Genomic DNA, 20,861 nt, shown 5'->3' with positions numbered 1-20,861 from the left:
TTGCATTGCTGTTAAGCAATGAGGAAAACAAATTTAAGCGAGGATGGACGAAGATGAACATGCCAAATATGCACAAGGATTGACAAGGAAGAATGTACCAATATGCTCAAAAATGAATGAGAAATGAAGCAGTGGGGAATGGAAAAATGGCGAAGATTACAGAGTAAATGTTACCGAATGCGAGTCCAGTTTTTAACTAGCGCCACCTTGCTCCATATACTAAATTAAACTTTGATTTCAATCATGGAGTCAGGTATAGTCAGGAGACGGCATGCTGTGATGTAGTTAGTCACATTTTTTCCTCATCATCGCCATATTACTTCGCTCAAAAAAGTGGTGCTTAACCACGTGTGATGATGGTTAGTAAGTATAAAATAGAATCTCCATCGCTAAACACAGCCTCTTCCATAGAAAAAATCATTTAGAACTGTTTCCACAATGCAAATACTATACTTCAGCCAATGTTTTGGGCGTCTAGCAAACATGGCGCAAACATTAGGTGAAACAAAAGGTTTCACTCACTGGTAACCATCCTGAAGTGCTCCCCCCCCCCCCTCCTTCACAACTCCCAATCACCTGATTTCACTGCTATTTTATATAAAACATGGCTCTTGTCAGATGCTGAGAAAGGGATCTGCTCTTTTCTTTTGTAAAATATGTGATCCACTAAATATGAAAACTTTACTTATGTAAAAAAAACCACCTACCATATAAATAAAAACTAAGTCATAATTGGAGTTGGTAGTTCCTTTATACGTGTATTTTTTTCATGCGTTTCTTTCTTCGAAATGGCAATATTACAAAAATCCCCAATCCCCGCTTATGCCAGTTCAAACAATTTCACTGAGCAGAGCACTTGGTATGTTGCATATATATATATATATATATATATATATATATATATATATATATATATATATATAATAAATCATTTGGATCCTATTTGTCATACACATTTTTACTGAATGAGATCTAAAATAACAGTTTATACTTTAGTCTTTTCATTAAAAAAAACTGATCCAAACAATGTCTTGATAATGATAATCCAATAAATTTAACTAATTGATACTTTTAAAAATATGTAGTGGTAGTTCTTTGTCCGAACCTAGACGTTCTTCCCAGTGCATTCTGTGGGATATTTGCAATGTATGTAAAATAACTTTCCATCCACCGCTCTTCACAACAACAAATATTAATCAGTTGTTTATGACGAGTTGGCCGAGTCCACGTCAGCTATCCATCTGTGAAAAAGTTTATATATATATTTGTGTGTGTGTGTTGACTTACTGCTTATAAGAGCTAAGAGTTTAGGAGTAATCCGATATTATAACCATGTTAAAACCTGTATTTAGGGTCCTGAATTTACCACATGACCAAGAAAAGGCCCTAATTTTTTTAATGGTTCTGGGGCTTTGATTTACGGAGCGGGAAGCTTAAAATGAATAATTAAGTAACCGCGAGTATTTGAAATACTCTTAACTTCCGATTTTTATCTCTTGCTACAATATCAAAGCAGAATCGGAAAAAAAAAAATCAACCTTTCATATTTCTACTTTATCGTATGGAGCTCTGATACGCAATTTACGAATACATACAATCCAACAACAAAATGGTAAATCCATAATTTGATGGATTCAAAATGGTTTTCCTAGTCTGAGAAGAAGTGAACGTTTAGAGTCTGAATATAAAGTACAAATGTCCATAAATATTGTCCCAGTTTCAATGGTATATTATAACAATTTAATTTAGACTATTTACAATAAATCATTCATCAACATGAGTGTAAACCTTCAGTTACGACACGCTTCCAACCTAAAGTCCAATTCTTCTCGCACTTTGGGTAACACGTTCGGAGTAATGGAAGAAATAGCCCGTTTAATTCTGTGTCTCAACTCTGGCAAGTCATTAGGTAGCGGCGGAACTTAGACACGATCATTTATAAAACCTCAAAGGAAAAAAAATAATCACATGGCATTGTTAGGTGAACGCGGAGGCCAACGAAAAACACCTCTGTCGTCTCGACCATTACGACCAATCCAACGGTCAGGGACAAAGAGATTCCAATAATGCCAAATAAAAGTTTACAGGTTCACCCTCTAATAATTACGTACAGTAGACGCCATTTTGAGCAGGTGGCGCTGCAAGCGAGAAAACAACAAAGCAGTATTTGCGCATGCGTATATTTAAAACTGTTTGAGTTAGTCTTTAATTGTGACATTGAACCAACACTCTACAACCCTTAAAGTTGGTTACTATTAAATTTTATAACTAGAACATTATTTAATGGACAAACTGTATATCCGTGTAAGTCGTTTACTGCTTTGCGTCATAGGAAACAACGGATTATAATTATTTTTATTTTGTTAAAGTCCGCTAATTACAGCAAGGTCATGCTAACACGAAGCTTTTAACAAACGATATTCTCTTTTATCTTTTATGTTAAATAAACATGACAAAAACAGACTGTGTTTTGTAACATATGCATGAGTAAATATTTGATCTTTACTTATAAACAATTTTGGAGAAATGTAATAATTAATTTTTTGTTCTATTAAACATCTAGCTCTCGGTATACGGCATTTGGTAGGAGTAATTACGTGAAATAAACGAAAGTCACATCGAACGGAAATGTGTAACCACGGTGCTGACGTCTGTGGCGAATGGCAAAAACAGAATTTTACAAAGCCAAAGGGAGACTTTAAAGTATTAACTGTGTAATGAACTGAATTAACTGTTAAATTAATTAACTGTTTAATGAATTTACTTTAAAGTATTAACTGTTTAATATTGTCATTATTTAAAAAAAATTCCTTGTCGAAAATCAGGTCCAAAGCCGTGATTTAGTATTTTTTTCAAGACTTTTTCGTTTTTATCGGAGCCGATTCATTACAAATTAACATTACGGTCTATAAATTGAACGATTCGATAGTCGACATAGCTGCTCTGGGCAGTGAATTCTAGCGGCGGTTGCTAAACTACGTGTGATTCGTGTCCAGAAATGTAGTTGAAAACACAAACACGATCGGCATTATTTTTTAAAGAATTGTACGTTAAACTTCGTGTTCGAGTTTCGTATTGTAAGTTTATATGCAACAAGAGAAGACATGAATTTGCTCGTTACCGCGGTTGCGATGTCACACATTACTGGAGGGTACTGAAAGACTTGCTCCGGTGTTTTTTTTTAAATTTTATTTTCAAACCGTTTCCAAAGTGAACACTGATAGAATGAATATTGCTAAATTAATAAAAGAATGATCCATTATTAGTGGAAAATTTGTGAAATACGTGATAGGCTCTCGTCGACAAAATCTTGTTTATCTCCTGCTGCTGGAGAGGGCTGCCCTGACTCCCGTGAGTGCAGAGAGGTGCCTGGCTGGAGGGAAAGGTAGCTATTGGAGCAGGCCGATGGCAGGGGGGCAGGCGACCAGGTAGGCAGGGGGGCAGGGGAAGGACCCCGCACTGGCCGTGTAGCTGCTTGTCGGGGGCCGGCGAGAGTGGTCCGCCTGTTACGCAACCACTCCCCGGCCGCCTTCCGGGGCCCGCGCCACTCCACCGCGGGGCGACCCGGCCTGCACTCCCGGAAACGGGAGCCATGGAGCGGGGAATGGGGGGGAGGGAACGTCAAATACGTATCATCCGCAAGCTGGAAACGTGGCTGACGTTGCCGCGAACCCAGGGGTTCTACCGACAGCCGCTGCTTGCTTCCTGAACCTCGGCAGGAGTGGTGATACCCTACCCCGGCCGGCGTTCTGTAGTTTGTCAAGATGTCGGTTCTTGTTGTGATGTCGAACTAAATGTCAAGGTAACATGTTTTGCTACAGGATGTAACGTATATAATAATGATGGGGCTCGAATTCAGGTAGCATTTCGTTTTTTTTTCTCTCTCCTAAAACGAAGATCGGACGACCATGGCTAAGCAAAATACCTTGTGCCAGTTTCGAACCATCAGATTCTTCCAGGATAGATTATTTGACATATTTAGTGGCGTTTAATCAGCATTGAAGCATGTTTTCAATCACTAAACGTCTTACAATTTTCCGTATTATTTTGATTTGAAAAAAAAAAAATGAAACATCCTGTTTGGCTGGCTAATACTGTTTGAAGAAGCAAAATACTGAACTCATTCGGATTCCCCTACACTGTTAAAAATTGTCACCTTAAATTTACGAAGAATGTTGGTTAAAAATTATCCAGAGATATTCGTAAATTTATGAGAATTATATTAACACTCTTTAAACATGAATCCACATAAATAATCTGGTATATCCAGCAAAATGTAAAAAAAAAATGGTAAACTACTTCTGCAAAAATTACAACTATTTCCTCCGAAGTGTTAATAACGTAAAATAAAACTAACTTGGAAGTCAAAAAACAGAATTGTTTCTACGAAGACCCGGTTATCTGAAATAAGGAAGAACTGTACGCTTATTTGAGAAGAAGAACTATTCGCTTATTTGAGAAGAATTCTTCGTTGAAAAGTCCGTAAATTTACATTATTTTCTTACAGTATATGACGCTTAGATTTGTCAAATCCTTAATTGCTTTGTTTATAGTTTAGTTATGTTAAATCAATTTCGGGATCTAAACTACCAGAGCCAAAATAGCAGGACACAAACAACATTAGTGACTGATGTGTTCCCGTTTTAGGTATTAAAAAAAAAATCGTAAAATGTAAAACATCAACTCTGAAGCCAGTTCACATGACCACGTGTATCCAAAGGAAGAAGAGGGCAGCTTGTTCGTTGGTTGTTTTCTCCAGGGCCATTCTGAAACCAGCAAACGTCATCTCTAAGACAAAAAGAAAACGGAGAAATTGTGAATGGATGATTACTTTCCCTACTCGCCGCACAACGGCGCCTACAGCTTGACGAGGCGATTACAATGCCATCTCGTGGCGCGCAGCCATACTAGCGTTGATTTGATACACTGTCATACGCCAGATCAGTTCTGCACTGTTTTGGCATGGGAAAGATTCATAAATGCAAAATAAATAAAAAATAAAAAACATAAACTGGCTTAAACAAGCCTAAAGAAGCTCATGTCAAACGATAAACCTTGTTATAGGAAACCTACTGTGATTGTCGGTGTTGTGTTGTCCATAATATCTGTTTACCTTCATCGTCGTGTTCGTATATTTTCTGCGTTGTCCAGTTTTTGTTTTCTTCATGCATTTACGGTTTTTGTTTAAACTGTCTCGTCGTTGTTAGACCATTGTGTTCGTCCGTACTGTTATTATCCTTTTTCATGACTAAATTCCTTCAACGGAATTATTGTGGTGTCTGATATTTAAATTTGAATGTGTTCGTTTATGCAGTCGTTGCCGTGTGGTCCATAATACCTGTTTAGGTTCATCGTTGGGTTCATCTGTTCGACATCAGATCATTTAGGCTTGTTTTTCTGTGGGTTTAATGTTTCCTTTTTTTCATTTGTTAATTTATGAATTTTTCCCATGCCAAAACAGTGCAAAACTGCAATGGCGTGTGTCCATGATGTTTGTACTTAATCAAAATTCCCCATTGCATGAATCGTTTAAAGAACCTACTAGCGCTCTAATGTGCAATGAAACATCCCAATGTTTTTGGCAATATATGTAAGTAATATTTGTATTCAGTGGTTCTACCGTTCATTCCCCCCTCCCGGAGGAAGTGCAGACAGTTCCGGCAGAGCGCCGTGACGCCGTGTCGCCGGCGGGCAGAGGGGCGACGAGATCGCTTTCGCGGCTATGTCCTAATTGAGACAAGTGACGGGGGAGGGGATGTCTGTCGGCAGCGGGGAGGGGGGGGGGTGGGAAGGTCACAAGGCAGGATGGAAAGCGGGCCATCGGGAAATCGGCGAGCTCATCGAAGCCCGCCTGCAATGTCGCGTCGGCGTCGGGCGGAGCACGTCGTGCTTTGCAGCAGTTCCCAATACAACGCAAAATACTGCTTCAATTAATACGTAAACAAAAAAACACACGTGAGCGAATCTTTCAGTACTTGACAGAGATGTGTAACATCCAATCTCGGTAACGAGCAAATCCACGTGTTCTCATGCTGCAAATCCACTTAACAATACGAAACTCGCGGACACGGAATTTAACGTAGAATTATTTAAAATAATGCCGAGCGTGATAAATATACGCAAATTGTGTTCACAACTACATTTCTTGACGTGAATCACTATAATTCGTTGTCAAAGCAGCTACGTCGACTTCGCGAGTAATTCGATTTGCAGACAAAAATGTTATACTATATAATTAAATGGCTCCTGTGAAAGTGAAACATACTTGTAAAAAATACATAACCTCGGCTTTGGACCTGATTTTCGACAAGGAATTTTATTTAAACACCATCTGGTTCAAATTAATTAAATAGTTAATATTGTTACGAGTGGGGAAAACTGGTTCGTAAAGATAACACAATAATTTTTATGCAGTTTTATTTACTAATAATATTTACATTACTAGTTAAATCACCACACTTAATGTCTGCTCACAAATAACTAAGTATCTGTCTAGTCCACACTTCATACCTCTCACTGGAGCTAGGCTCAAGAGGGGTTCGCCCCCTTACCACACATGCCTGTCCGCACACAGTCTCTCGCCACTCTTGCTGGTTTCAGTGCAGGGTGTTGTGTGCATTCATCTGCCCACACTGCGGAAGACAACGATGCAAGCGTGACTCCAAAATGATGAGAAAAAAAGGGGGGGATGGAGGGTAGAGGTGATAGCCCCTCCGAGTCTCAATTTTTTTTTTTTGGAAGGTATATGCATCGTTGATTAAATCATTAAATACATGTTTGAAACTTTTCTTTCATCAAAAGTTGTCTGAAAATATTAAAGTTCAGTATTTGAGACTAAATTTTGTATCTATTCCATGGATAATCTATGACTTAATATAATTTTCTGCAACTGCCTCATTTATTTGCACGGCAGCCCTTCCCGAAAAGAGTTCCTTGGCGAACATGGCGGAGACCTCACTCGAGGTGCCGGCCCTCCTGGGCATGACCGGGAGACCTCGTGGCCAGCGCGATATTTGCGTTGCTGGCGGACCAGCACCCAAGGTCGGATCTGTTAGGAAGCGCCCGGCCGCTGACACAGTGCATTTGCCAGGTTGACCTCGGCGGTCTGGGGGTCAAGGGCGTGGCTATTTAACACCGGGGTCGTAGGTTCGAGCACCTTCTCGGGCACGGCTGTTAGTGGGTTCAGAGTAGTGATGGGCAGAACGGATCTTTTGACCGAATCGGTTCTTTTGGATCAGTTCCGTGAGATGATTCGTTCAGAACGATTCGTTCATCTCGGTCAATTCGTTCTTTTCTGTGTATGGGATCTGGCTCTTTTATCAGGTGTCGTAACTCGTTCATCTTTTAGAGTATTACGTACGTGTTTTTGTATTTGAATTTGAACATTGCTTTCCGTAGCCAGTGAATCACAGTTGCGTATATGAAACAAGATTATTTATATTTTATTACTTTTTAAGTTACAAATATTAATATATAGGCTATTTACACTCTAGTGACAGTAACGTGTTTACATGTAGACCAACACATTTAGAGAAAAAAGACAAAAATTTAATACTACTGCAATTCAGTATGAATAGAAACAAATGAAGTACATTAATTAACCCAAAAATGGTAAGTGTGAACATTTGTAGTTACTTTCCCTGTTATTTTTTAATTCATACGGTTTTTTTTTGTTTTTTTTTAGTTTTTTTTTTTCCAAATTTGTGTATGTGAATGTGAAAAAGCAATTTTAAACCACTACTTAATAGTTGACATTTTCAGGTATAGATACTTTTCATGTTACCCTATTTTATTTGATCAGTTATCGTTTGCTCTTGTGAACATGCGCACGCTGTGATTACTAATTCTTCAGACTCCTGACGTCATGAATCATTTAACGAACGAATCAGACCGGGCGCGTGACCGGTTCTCTCATCTCGTTCTCTCGTTCTCTCGTTCTCTCCGCGTTTTCGTTCTTCCGAATCTTTCAAGGTACCGGCTCTCAAAGAGCCGGTTCTTTACATCGCGAACGAATCGCAAGATTTCGTTCTCTCAAAGATTCGTTCTTTTTGAACGAATCGTTAACGAACGACCCATCACTAGTTCAGAGCCGTCTCCCGCTTAGCCTCCGGGATAGTGCCTGGGACGTGAAAATATTCTGAAACAAAAATACTAGCAACTTCGGAGAACACACGAAATTTTTAGGAATTTCCGCGATCGAAATTAACGTACCATGAAATTATGAACTGAAAATTCTAAGAAAATCAACGCTGTATATACTTACACAGAATTTGCTTGAAAAAAAAAAAAAGAATGGTCTACATTTATTTTTGAAAAGGCCAAAAACTTGTTCGTATACGGTATTTCCTACACGGCGGCTCTTCAGCCAGAATGGCTACTCAGATGGCTACTCCTTGTTAAACTCCTTAACACGGATTCTTATCGGCGGATACGCATTATCGTTTACATAGCTACAAATCACGAGACCTTATTTAACATAATAGTACCTACTTACAATGAATTGTGACTATAAAGTGATTATTCACTACACACAATTACCATGAGTAATTTTAAATAAGTAGACCCTACGCAATTATTCTTTATCGATTTTTTGGATAGTAACTATTGACATAATAAATCCAGTTTGTAGTCAAATATTTTGTATTACAATACATTACATCTTTAAGTTATGCAATATAAGTAGATACATTGCGAATGTCTCTGTAGAAATTGTCAATTTACGGTCACCGTGAGCAGAGGCGCAACAACTAAATTTCCAAAGGGGGGGCAAAATACCTTTTTATAAAGAATCATCGATCCCCCCTATTGAAGCGTCCGGGGGTCCTCCCCCGGGAAAATTTGTATTTCAAGGTGGAAAATGGTGCTATTTAAGCAGTTTTATTATCTAAAAATTGATTACACAGCACTTTATTTGCTCCCGTTTGCCCCGAATCAAGGTTTCAGAGAGGGGGGGGGGGCAAAATACCCTTGCCCCCCCCCCTTGTTGTTGCGCCCCCGACCGTGAGGAAAATTTAGAGTGACTCTGCGTGTGGAAATTAAATTACATATAATGTCTGTCCATTCCCTAAAATTGCAAATTTGCGGGTAAAGAAAATTTAAAAACGCTAATCAATGAAGTATCTTTTTGACTTAAATATTTTATATAAAGTCGCATCTCGTTTCACTCTTATGAAACCAAGGTCGATAATGAACTAAGTACAGCACAATGATAAAGATAGTTTGCTTTATCCACTCTAACTACAGGTCTGCCGTCTATGGGAACCCATCCGAAGCCAAATAGCGTGCAGAGCTACAGTGACGTAACATACACACGCAAACACTTTCGAGAAGGTTTCACCTGACGGCATAGAGGGTCTGAGAGAAGCCCTTGCAATGTCCCGCCGTGGAGGTCACGCGGATAGAGAGGTATCGGAAACCTCTGATTACGTGCGGGGAATTACACAGCTTCGCGGCTGCCATCTCGCGGTTGTTCTCAGCGGCGACCCACACCGTGACGGCCTATCACCGGCAGCCATCAGCCAGGCACGCGTGCTTTCTTCACCGCCGTGTTCCAAACACCGGGACCGCTTACGTCCTGCGGCCGTAGCCGTAACGAGTTGGCGTTATGCACTCGCTTCTTTGAGTAATTGAGAACACGCCCAGGCTTCCTGTTTTAGTTCTCTACATAGTTGTTAGCTAATAACTTGTCTATGCATGTATTGATTCTCAATTACCATATAATGTTCCTTTATATTTTAAAGTAACATTGTCTTTTTTTATTTCGAATATAATTTTTTTAGTGCATTGTCCATCAAAATTTAAAGTTGATGATTTATATGCATGTATTTTATTTTTGTATCTCGATACTAAACAAGTGTAACGACAAAAGTTTTGTAATAAACTGAAGTTGGAAAATTCTAAGAACCAACCATAAAAAAAATGGACTCTGAACAAGAGCCGAACTCCAGTACGCAGTGTATAACAAACTTCGCTAAACGAGTAAGTGTGTAATGTTTCTTCAGCATTGCCCTGTTTGGAAACGAAAGGGGGGCGAAACGACAGACGTGAAAGTAAAGAAAAAATCCTAGAAGGTAAACGACATAGTACGAGATAATATTCTCAACACGGTTCAACTAACGAACATGGAACTGGAGTGCAGTTGCCGTTGGAGGTTATCGCTGTCCCAGCAGACGGCCGACAGTCTTCCAAGTCCGCGCACGGCCTCTCAACAGCCGATTGTTCTCTGCCGCGATGCCATCAGGCCTTCCTTGTCCCGGTGTTAGGGCCTAACCGTCGGAGTGCCGCCACAGCACGAAAGCGACGGCTGACCATCCTGGCTCGGAGGGGTCGCCGAACTTCAACTCATTTAGTCTCAACAGGCGGTGCACTAATGCGGCAACCGGACAATGACACGGTCAGTGTACCCACCACTGTACGTTTTCTTTCAATGGTTCATAGTTGATTCGTCTTGGGTTTCTGAATAACTTCGCAAATTATTTATTCGTAACTGAGAAGAATATTAACGCCATATTTAATTTTTTTTTATCAAATTCTGTGTGAAAACATTAAGATTTAATTGATATTATTCGTGATTTTGTATGAATGTTGTAGATATGACCATTTCTATTGAATTAATTTATGAAACTATTAAAATTGGGGGATATTATATTTTTGTTTTAAAACAAATAAAGTACGTTATTACGGTGTATTGACCTCCGCTTCGCTGTTATATAGGTTTTAACGCTATTCATTACATAAAGTAGAATATTTTATGATTGGAATATTGCTTTGGTGATGACGGGGTGAACTGTGAACAGCCGGGGGTGGGCGGGGCGATTCTACGGAGGTTGAGCCTTGTCTTTCCTCCGTGTGGGTGACGATCCACAGCCAACACCCGTGGCTCGCCAGCTAGAAGCTCTAGCCACTCAGCAAACAGCTCGAATATAATTGCTTCGGAATATACGACACGCGCAGTGCCTAACAGCACCTGCAGCCTAGTACGGGCATTAAGGGGGTAGAATCCTAAATTAGTTTGCTTCAAATATGTCGTGGTTGTGAACATGTTTTAAAATAAATTCATAATATAACCACATTTAATTGTTTATTAAAGTTTTTCCAACTAAATATTTTTTTTTTAAGCTTAAAGGCATATATTTATGTCAGTCCTAGACAGTAATTAATGCCCGAAATCATGTTATGTACAGTTATTGATTAAACAAACGTTTGTATGTAATGTAGCCTTCGTCTCAAAATACGTTGTCTTAGTATAGCATCCATAAATCAATAACAAAATTAGGTTTTTCCAAAAACCTGAAAAACTCAAGTTTCTATGTCACCTGAAAAAAAAAAAAAACTAATTTTTATTGTTTAAACTGATAATATACTAAAAATTTAGTGTTTGCAGATGGAGGCTACATACGAACCGTTAGTATGAAACTGTATACCACATGAGTTCATGTTTTAAATGCAAGCTAGGACTGACATAAAGTTTTGCCTGTATGAAAAATTTTATAAACAATAAAATAGGTTACATTATGAATTTATTTAAATGTTAAAAAAACTAATCGTTAGAAGTACATGAAGGTTTCTAACCACTTCTGAATGTCATAAACCAGTCTCAGTTGGCAGCAGAGTTAAACAGCTGGTGATAGGAACAGAGCAGGAAGTGGCAGCTGCACAGGTGCTTGGAGGCAGTGCATTGTTGCAGTTCGAGGGCACGTGGTACGAGGTGGAGCGCTCCTTCTACCTGCTGGAGATAGCGTCCAGCTGCACGAAGCTGGACATCGCTCCTGTGGAGAGGCGACCAGCCACTCTCAACATCATCATCAAGACAGTCAACAGATGGTGAGCTAGCAGCTGTCAACTGTCATTGTTCCGTCTGTACAGGACCAATAAGCCCACGGGGATCAACCACGCAATGACGCAACTGCAGTTGAAACTACATTTTTTGATGTGTAAACATCTTAGCTCTCGGTCAGGGGCACAACAAGAAGGGGGGGGCAAGGGTATTTCCCCCCCCCTCTGAAACCTTGAAGTGGGGGCAAACGGGGGCAAAGTAATAATAAAACTGCTTAAATAGCACCATTTTCCACCTTGAAATACAAATTTTCCCGGGGGAGGACCCCCGGACACCCCGCTTCAATAGGGGGAATTAATTATTCTTTATAAATAGGTATATTGCCCCCCCCCCCCCCCCCCCCTTGGAAATTTAGTTGTTGCGCCCCTGCTCTCGTATACGGCATTTGGTGGGAGTAATTTCATGAAAATGGAATGGAATTCAACAAATTTAAATGTGTCACAAAGATGGCGGACCACACGTGTGGCAACATAAACCGTAAATAGTCACTTTCGTACACAGAAGGGGACATGCCACACCTAGTGGTGTGCCAAATGAAACTTTATGATAGTGAAACTACCCTGGAATATATTTGGTAAACTAAAATAGTTATTGTAAAAAGTAATTATAAGTTTAAAATACATAATAAAACTGTCATTAAAATGATTATAATACAAATTCTCCTTGCTAAATCCCAATATGTTCGGCAGCAAAGCGTATAGCGCGCGCTTGTAAAGCTCAAAGGCGAATTGTTGATGCGGTTAAAACCACATCACTGGATTTTTTAAACTTTTTTTAAAATAATAAATGTTGAATCAGCTCAAACTTAAGGATTGCCCCCCCCCCCCCCCTTTTCTCCCTTTTTAATTCTGTGCCTAACATCTATAAAATACAAATTGAAACAAATGTTAAGTATAGCTATTATCAGTTGGTTATAAATGAGCGTCCCTCCCGAGTTGTACGTCGTGGCGGCTGGAGGAAGTTTGGCTGGCTCGCTTTTCGCCTTCACTCTTCCTCTGTTGAATGCTGCCCTCCGTCCCATAGTCTGCTAGGACTAGTCGTTGAAAACTAGTCAGTTTTGGCGTGGCTCATTATTTCGGAATGGTACCCAGTATCGTAAAGACGTTTTCACGTCGGAAAGCGTGTTGAGAACGTACTAGAGAATGTGTCCTCGCGGAATGCTTGCAGGACCGGAGGACCCAGCGTGAGCCTGGGCACAGCCACCCTCAAGAGCAACAAGACGGCGGTCCTGGACTTCCGCATGTCCTCTCGACTGCCGACGGCAGTGGCCCGCATGCTGCCCGGGGCTGGCGTCTACCACCTCCTGCACACTGACTACGACAGCTTCGCGGTTCTCTGGTCCTGCTCCGACCTGGGGTTCATGCACGCAGGTACGTCGCTCGTGCCTCCGGCCCGTCCCTGCTGCTGTTAGCGTAGCACCCGCAGTCGGCGCACGACGAAGGTGCTGTAGCACAGCCACTGGGCTGAAACAAGTTTTATATGGATAGTGGCGGCCCTGCACTTTGGGCCCTGGGCCACTCAACTTCTGCGGAGAGGGGCCTTATTGGGTGGCCTGGGGTTGTGGAATAGCCTCCAAAGAATAGTGAAAGGTAGGCCTCCCATGGGAAATGAGAAAAAATAAAATTCTTTAAAACAACATTTTTAAACCAACCTGGAACTTGCATTTTGTAGATGATTTCGCTTAAAAAATTTTGATGTTCTTTCCTGATCGATTATTGAGTAATGTTTATAAATAGTAACAGTAATAATTGGTGAAAACGCATCATTATTATATGAGGCAATAAAATCTTTGAAAGTTTTTCTGATACAAATATTGAAAACTGAATTAAAATCGAAACATATCGACCAGGACTTTGAATTGCATAGTAATAACAATTTAATACTTCCTTTTCCCATTAATGTCAATAATTTTTCTCATAAAGCTAGACAAACAAGTTAAACAAAAAAGTAAAACTGGCAGCATGGGGGCCTGCTAAGCACGGGGCCCTATGTGTTCACCCGGATTTGCCTGCCCTGGCACTACCCCTGTACTGTATATTTGTTCTGCAGGTATGTTGAAACATATTAGGAATGACTAGGATTCCCAATATAGGTATTACAAACTCTGACAAATATCACATCAGAAGGACAATAAGCTACTTAAAAAAAAGTGTGCTTAAAGTCCAACGAAGAAAAACAATTGATAGTCAAATAGAAAAAGTATTAAGTCCAAATGATTACAATATCTGTTTTTGAGGGATAAACAAACGAAAATTGTTAACCCTAAAATTTGGAGGACACTCTAGAGGCAAAACAAGAGTTCTCATAGGGCGACATGCTGAGGCTAATCATGTAAAAAACTTAAATGAACAAGAATCCTAAAAACAGCATGATCAAGCAGGCAATTTAACCTAATCTTTAATTCTGAAGATGGAACCCACACAAGAATTATGACAATGTTAGACAATATTATAAGTTAAACTACGTGGTATGACCAGACCACCACATACCCAAAAAATTAAAATTTACGATTTGCCATGACTGGAAAATGTCTATGCGCCCAGCTGTATTCAATATCTTCATACGTTCATTATGCCGGTGTAACTACTGTCACTTGTGAACTCGATTTATAGTGAAACCAAAACAATACACACGTGGTTGGATTACCATGTTAAAAGAAGCAAGAGATGAGTAATTCACATTACAAATTATTAAACTTTAAAATTGCTTATCTTTCTTTTATTACCTCCTAATTTTGGAAACGTCTTTCATTTATTTAAATTAAATATTTAGTTTATTTTAAAAATTTACTCTTGTAAGCTTTTGAAGCCTGCTGGTGGAAGATGAAAATTAGATACATATTAAAGGTATGATAAATAATATTTTAGATAACATTATTCTTTTTAATGTTTGGAAAGATATATAAATGAATTTAAATTTTTAATTAGTCATGATTATTTATTTTCTGGTCGTGCCAACCATCTGATTAAAATCATGGGTAAAAAAAAACCTTTGTTTTTGGCAAAGCATTTAATGTGCAAGTTATATTTCACTATACTGTAGCCTGCATGTAAATTGTTACAGGCTCCTGCAGTGAAAGAAGTCAATTATATAATGAGGCCATTCAGAGTTCCATTGAACAGTTAGCGTAAATTCAAGTTCCTGCTCGACAAAAATATGAATGCACGAAGTAACATTAGTTGTTCAGTAACGGAGCAAAACAGTTTTAAGTGACAACTGTAGTGAATTATTTTGACCGAAACAAGGTCACTACTCACAGCCTCTGTGTGGATTGTGTGTGGCAGATCTGATCTGGGTGCTCGGCAGACAGCAGGACCTGCCGGTGTGGGCACGGGCCGAGGTGTACAACAGGCTGGCAGAACTGAACATTGACAGCGACAGGCTGACGCTGTCCCGCAACAAGGACTGCCCCAACTTCTAGCGTCCTCGACACCACTGCTGCTACATGCCCGGTACCTGGGCCGCCCCGCGGCGACGACGCCAGTGCGGACTGGCGGGACGTGCCGTGGACACAAGTTCTTCGTATTTAAAAAAAATTCCCAACTGAACTTGGGGAAGAAACAAGCCATCAAGGGAAGCGTCACTTCACGCAAAACACTTTACTGACCTTCCTGGTCAAATACTCAGCTGTGCTTTCCATTTTCATTTGTTAAAATGATGGATATTACGCCAACATTTACAGTCAGAATGAGAAATTGCACATCTCAGTAGTATGAATACTTCAGTGATCTAGAACATGTACTGTTCTATAACACAAGGAGATTTTTTTTTAATGTAGTTATCACTTTCCAAAATCACAGTGAAATTAAATTACCAGAGCTTGTTGTAACTGTCACAAAAATAATTTTGACATCCACATTTCTCAACTTGTGCAAAACCTGAGGTCACACATGAAGGTGTATTGAACTGGCATTTTGTGCAGACAGGGGTACGAACGAAGCCAAGCTGACTGAACGTGGGGCTCGCTAGCTCAGCAATGTATCACGGTGGACTGACATGCTTTAACAAGAGACTCTTAGTGGTATCAGCCCAGGATGAAGAGGAATGAGTGTGCCAGCAGCAGTGCCAATTAATACCAGAGTACACACCTCCAGACTTGCCAACTTTTGAAACCCTCAATTAGTAAAATACATAAAAAATAATATAACACGCGTAAACTGCTCGCGGCAATTTAAAAATTAATAAACTTTCATGATATCACATTTTTTCTAGTAATCTAAATTATGTAATCGTTTTAACATACTTACATTAACAATGCAGACCAACAATCATTCTCATTATTTACCATTACAGAAACATTTTTGTTTAGTATCACATCAAAGAAATAACTTCGTTCCTAGTGGTACCCTACAAATCAACAGTGTGTACCTTTGTTACAATATACATTGATATCAGTTAACTTCCAGTAGAATCTCCCTGGAGTACTGGTAATAAAAGCAACCTTGACACTATCATTTTCAAACTTGCATCACAAAATGATACTACTAGTGGATATAATTTGGATTCAGTCATTGCTGCCGTCGGTCGCGACTGAAAATGCCACAGTTTGTAAATTACAAACAATTTTATAGTTGCATCTGTTGCCATTTCTTTCACGATAGCTGTCGACTGTGTTGTTGCACAACCAAATTTTTCTGCTAATTCAGAATTTGAAAACATTTTTCTGAATAACGGGACGGCGTGATCCGAAACATTTAAAGGAATATTATTTTCAACCAAAAAGTTTGTAAACATACATTCTGCACGTATTACAGCATTGTCTGTGCTGTTACTTTTAGCGAACTAATCACTAACCTTTGAACTCACTGCGACACTTTTAACATTTGCGAGATGTTTTGAACAGTTCACGTGGAGATTGATGTCATATCTTCCGCCGTGCCCAATGTTGATGTCGCATCTACACACTGAAAAAAATGCGAACTGTGTTCCCTTGCTTGATTTAAGAATACACGGAAAATCCCGCGTGTATGTATCACGAAATGCCTGAGAATAATGCGTATCACGTTTCGGGGGCATTTTATTCTTCACTTGATTCCACTTCCGTTAATTGTGCACATAACACATTTTTATTAAAAACATGCAATAAATTTGTTTCCTAACCTGTAATAAACAAAATCAAAATTGGCTCAACTTTAACTGAAGAGTCACAACATACGCTTATGCACGACACCATCTTGCCAAACTAAAAATGCTATTTAAACTGGTTCGTAATTGGTTGTAAGCGCATCAATGTAACTCAGGCGGCCAATAAGGAAAGATATACAATCAAACAACAAATTACGTGGTTCGCTGGCCTTCGACCAATAATATAACTCAATTACCGCACTCGTTTCCACAGCAACAACACATGGCAACAGCTTTCACAAACCATACAATAAAACATTTAAGGCAGACGGAAAATACATGTTTTAATAAACGTCTTGTACTTAAAATTCGTAAAAAATGCAGACATCCTCGTACAATCGTAAAACGGACGTGATTTTCGTACATTTTACGAAAAAATCGTAAAGGTTGGCAAGTCTGCACCTCCTTCAGGGCTGGTCAAGTAGGGGGTTTTGTTGAGCTGCAAGAACTGCTCAGGGTCTCGACAGGGGCCTGAACATGTAACCTTTGTAATGTTTTATGATGTGCTTACAGATGAAGTCAAGGGTTTACGTAGAAAATCCTTCCAGGTTAGCACACATTACTGTTTATAGTTACCTCTAAAAAAATTATTCATTTGAAAAAGTATTATTTTTCAGTAATCTTTCTTTCATATGCAACATATAAAACATTCAACAACGAAAGATATTGTGGCACATCATCTGAAACAGGAGCTAGCTTAGTAAATGAGAGAAGAAAGAGTTGGCTCAACTAACTAGTGAAAAAACTTTCATTGATGTATGTTTGGTTGAACTCTATGTAACTGTTTAATGTAATTCTGCAGATTTCTTGATTTGGTGGTCAAAGTTACAGCTTTCACTAAATAAACCATTTCAAGGGAGCAGTTTGTTCATTATTATTCCATCGGTTTTGAGGTTCTTTATCAGGGCAACCATTCAGTGTAATCAAAAATTTTCACATTTCCTGATTTTTACATGCAGACAGTACCAAACTAATATATACTTCAAAAATTTGGTAGCATAACTTTTATTCAAAATCAGTTAAATCTTGAATCATTCTGATGTTTGTCTCACATGGTCTACAACTGAAACTTTCTCTTGCTATTCACACTTGAAGTGATCATGAATTCACTCACTTATAGTGTTTGTAACACATTTTATTTTGTAGTGCAACACATGAAACACTGGAGCATTAGGCCTTACTTAAAGATAATTTAATAAATTACTACACTGAAGATCAACAAGTTTTAAGTACATACAATATAACAGACATCAGAACACAAATTAACAAGTACACCACAGCAAGCATTTCCTTTGACAACAGGGAAATTTGTGAAGGATTTTGTAACACAACAATGAAATTCAATACAAAATTGCAAGTATATAATCATACAGCAAAAATGTGAACACATCAATAAAATGGGAATGACTTCTCTGGCGACTGACTCGGTGTAACCTGTTAACACTTTCCATTGTCTCTATGATGGGTTGCACACTCGACAACAGCTGCCAGCCACAATTTGACCACGAAGGCACACCGAAACACTCAAGCAAGAGAATCTAATACAGTTTAAAAGATCACAAAATAAGCCCCGCTGATGATAAACAGATGCCTACTGCTATGATCAGCAATTCCTCTATCGGCAGCACCATCAATACATGCAACAGAAATATAACATCTTTGCATCAGAGTGCATGCAAATCCTAGCCAGGTGTCCTGGACTTCAGGAAATATGTAAACAAATTATAGGTAACACCAGTAAAGGTTAAGGAAATTTGGCTTGGGGCATCTCAATAGCAGGTACCACAATGCAACATTTAGGTAAGGACACATCCAAAATTGTTTTTAGAGGCCTGGGAGGAAAAAACTAATGTATAAAGCTAGTTAAAATGACAAATTTTATGGACAGCAGCAAACACTAAGCCACAATGAAAATAACGAAAACAACGCAGGATAAATGTAAGACCTCTGCATGAATTCTGTATACTTTTAGTACACAAAATTCAATGATTGGGTGTTGCATTGATGTGGAATTCACAAAATAGTGTGTTGAAGTATGTAACTTTAAAAATTATAATTCATACAGAAGAGAATTAATATCTATGATTTAATCCCAACTAAGTACTCTGAACAACATGACATAGCAGTACAAGTATGGATCTACTGCAAAGTAAGCTGCCGTCGGCATGGTAAATAACGTATTACAGATAATACCAGCAAGTGTTTCTAATTTTTGAATTTACAATGTAAAATATCTTTATTGGTAATTTTTACTCTCAAAACTAAGAAACTAACAGTCATTAATTTTTTTTTTCTGATAATGTACTTAAAGTGTACCTTAGTACCTTGCCATTTAAGGTATAATATTCATCATTCAATGACTGCTAGGACAATCGATAAATGTATACAATTAAATTATGTATACATTGATTTTGTGACTATTTCAAGCCCTTTTTTTTTATAATTCTTGCTTTTTCATAAAACACATTTTGATCATTGTCAAATGAGCATTTTTATTCTAAACTCAGAGGAACACCTAACACTTTCCAAGGGACAAAGATAAAATTTTGTAATACTAATAAAGGGGGAGAGAGAGAAGGGAAGTGGGTGTGGGAAATTAATACTGTATCATCATTACAGTAGGATACAGTAATACACAGGAAAGTGTAAAGTCAAGGTGTAAAAGGGATTCTACTGGATGTCGTTAAGTAAATGCTTACTATACTGCACACAAAATTACTCTACAAATTGGTTTCAGTTGCCACCAATTTTTAGACAACATAGAACCAGCATTCCACTTGCAGCTAGCTTGACATTGTGTGCAAGCCAGGCATGTTAAAATTGCATGATTATGCACATAATGTGTAAATTTTAATAGGTTGCTGTAATGAATAGCATGGATTAGGATGAATACACTACACACATCATTTTGCAGGAATCAAAATAATGTGATGGCGTGATGCAACAGCACAATTAGAGTTGTGCCGATACGAAAAGGCAGAAGCTGATTTTGTCGATATTTAGTTGAATCAGCGTTTCTGCCGTTGTTAATTTTCAGACGATGATATGGAAAAAATTATAGTGCCTGTCATAACCAGAAAATCCACCAGTTTCCTTTTCCCTTTTCGTACTATTACATACTTTGAAATTGCATCATTTCTTAGCCAAGTGTGCCAGCCGTACATATCAAACTTAAACATCCTATATTTTAATATCGTTCTAGATCTAATATATTGTAAATAAATATATCACCAGCAAGGTAAAGTTAGATAAGAACAAAAACTTGCTTTATTTAGAGCATGGCTACCAATTTCTTTGAACTGCAAAGAAATGTTCGTAATATAGTGATGGAAATATTTTTAAATTAACTTACATAAAGATTTTAAAATTGAATTAAATAATAATAACCAAATAATATAGGACTTTACATATCCTACATTACTTTTACTGTTTTTCATGCAATGCGACCACATGAAACATGTTTCCGTGTAAATGTTTGGCACTGTAAATTTTTGCCACTGCACGTGTTAAGATGGTATTGGAATTCTTGTTCTTGAATTACAAACGTGTATAAAGTCTCGCAATTTTGCACGTTTTAACTTCAATTATTTTAACTTTATATTTCTTAGTTACTTATTACTAAATAATCTTATTTTATTTCATAATGTATTAAATAATTAAATTTTCCAACCTCCATAAGTAAATTCATGCTTTAATTAGCAATGTGTCAAAAACAAAATGAAAACAAGCTAAAAAAAGAGGTTATGTTTCGTTTATAAACTAAAATACATGTGCATTTGCATTGCATGCTTTTCTTAGAATGAGTTATTTTGGCGAATTTAATAAATCTATAGATATATATTTTAACTAAAATGTGTTTTCTTCTGTACTGGTTCAGAATCGGCAAATCGGCAAAATTTTG

At 38.3% G+C, this 20,861-nt stretch overlaps 2 protein-coding genes across 3 annotated transcripts in view; one reads left to right on the top strand and one right to left on the bottom strand.

Moving 5' to 3' along the window:
- LOC134532820 (apolipoprotein D) overlaps positions 1–17,819 on the top strand; it is a 26,480-nt gene extending 8,661 nt beyond the window's left edge. The window contains exons 2-4 of the mRNA XM_063369730.1: positions 11,687–11,823; positions 13,004–13,206; positions 15,121–17,819. Coding sequence (XP_063225800.1) covers positions 11,687–11,823; positions 13,004–13,206; positions 15,121–15,257 — 477 coding nt within the window. The 3' untranslated portion in view covers positions 15,258–17,819. The remainder of the gene's footprint in view (positions 1–11,686; positions 11,824–13,003; positions 13,207–15,120) is intronic.
- Positions 1–20,861, bottom strand: part of LOC134532818 (probable cytosolic Fe-S cluster assembly factor GJ13047) — a 42,217-nt gene extending 21,356 nt beyond the window's left edge. For both annotated transcript variants that reach the window (XM_063369722.1, XM_063369723.1), the window contains exon 1: positions 16,631–20,861. In XM_063369722.1, coding sequence (XP_063225792.1) covers positions 16,631–16,852 — 222 coding nt within the window. In that variant the 5' untranslated portion in view covers positions 16,853–20,861. The remainder of the gene's footprint in view (positions 1–16,630) is intronic.

Source organism: Bacillus rossius, chromosome 6 (assembly GCF_032445375.1).
Source record: "Bacillus rossius redtenbacheri isolate Brsri chromosome 6, Brsri_v3, whole genome shotgun sequence".
NCBI lineage: Eukaryota > Metazoa > Arthropoda > Insecta > Phasmatodea > Bacillidae > Bacillus > Bacillus rossius.
Note: the sequence above shows the minus strand (reverse complement) of the source record. Positions and strands in the feature narration are given on the sequence as shown.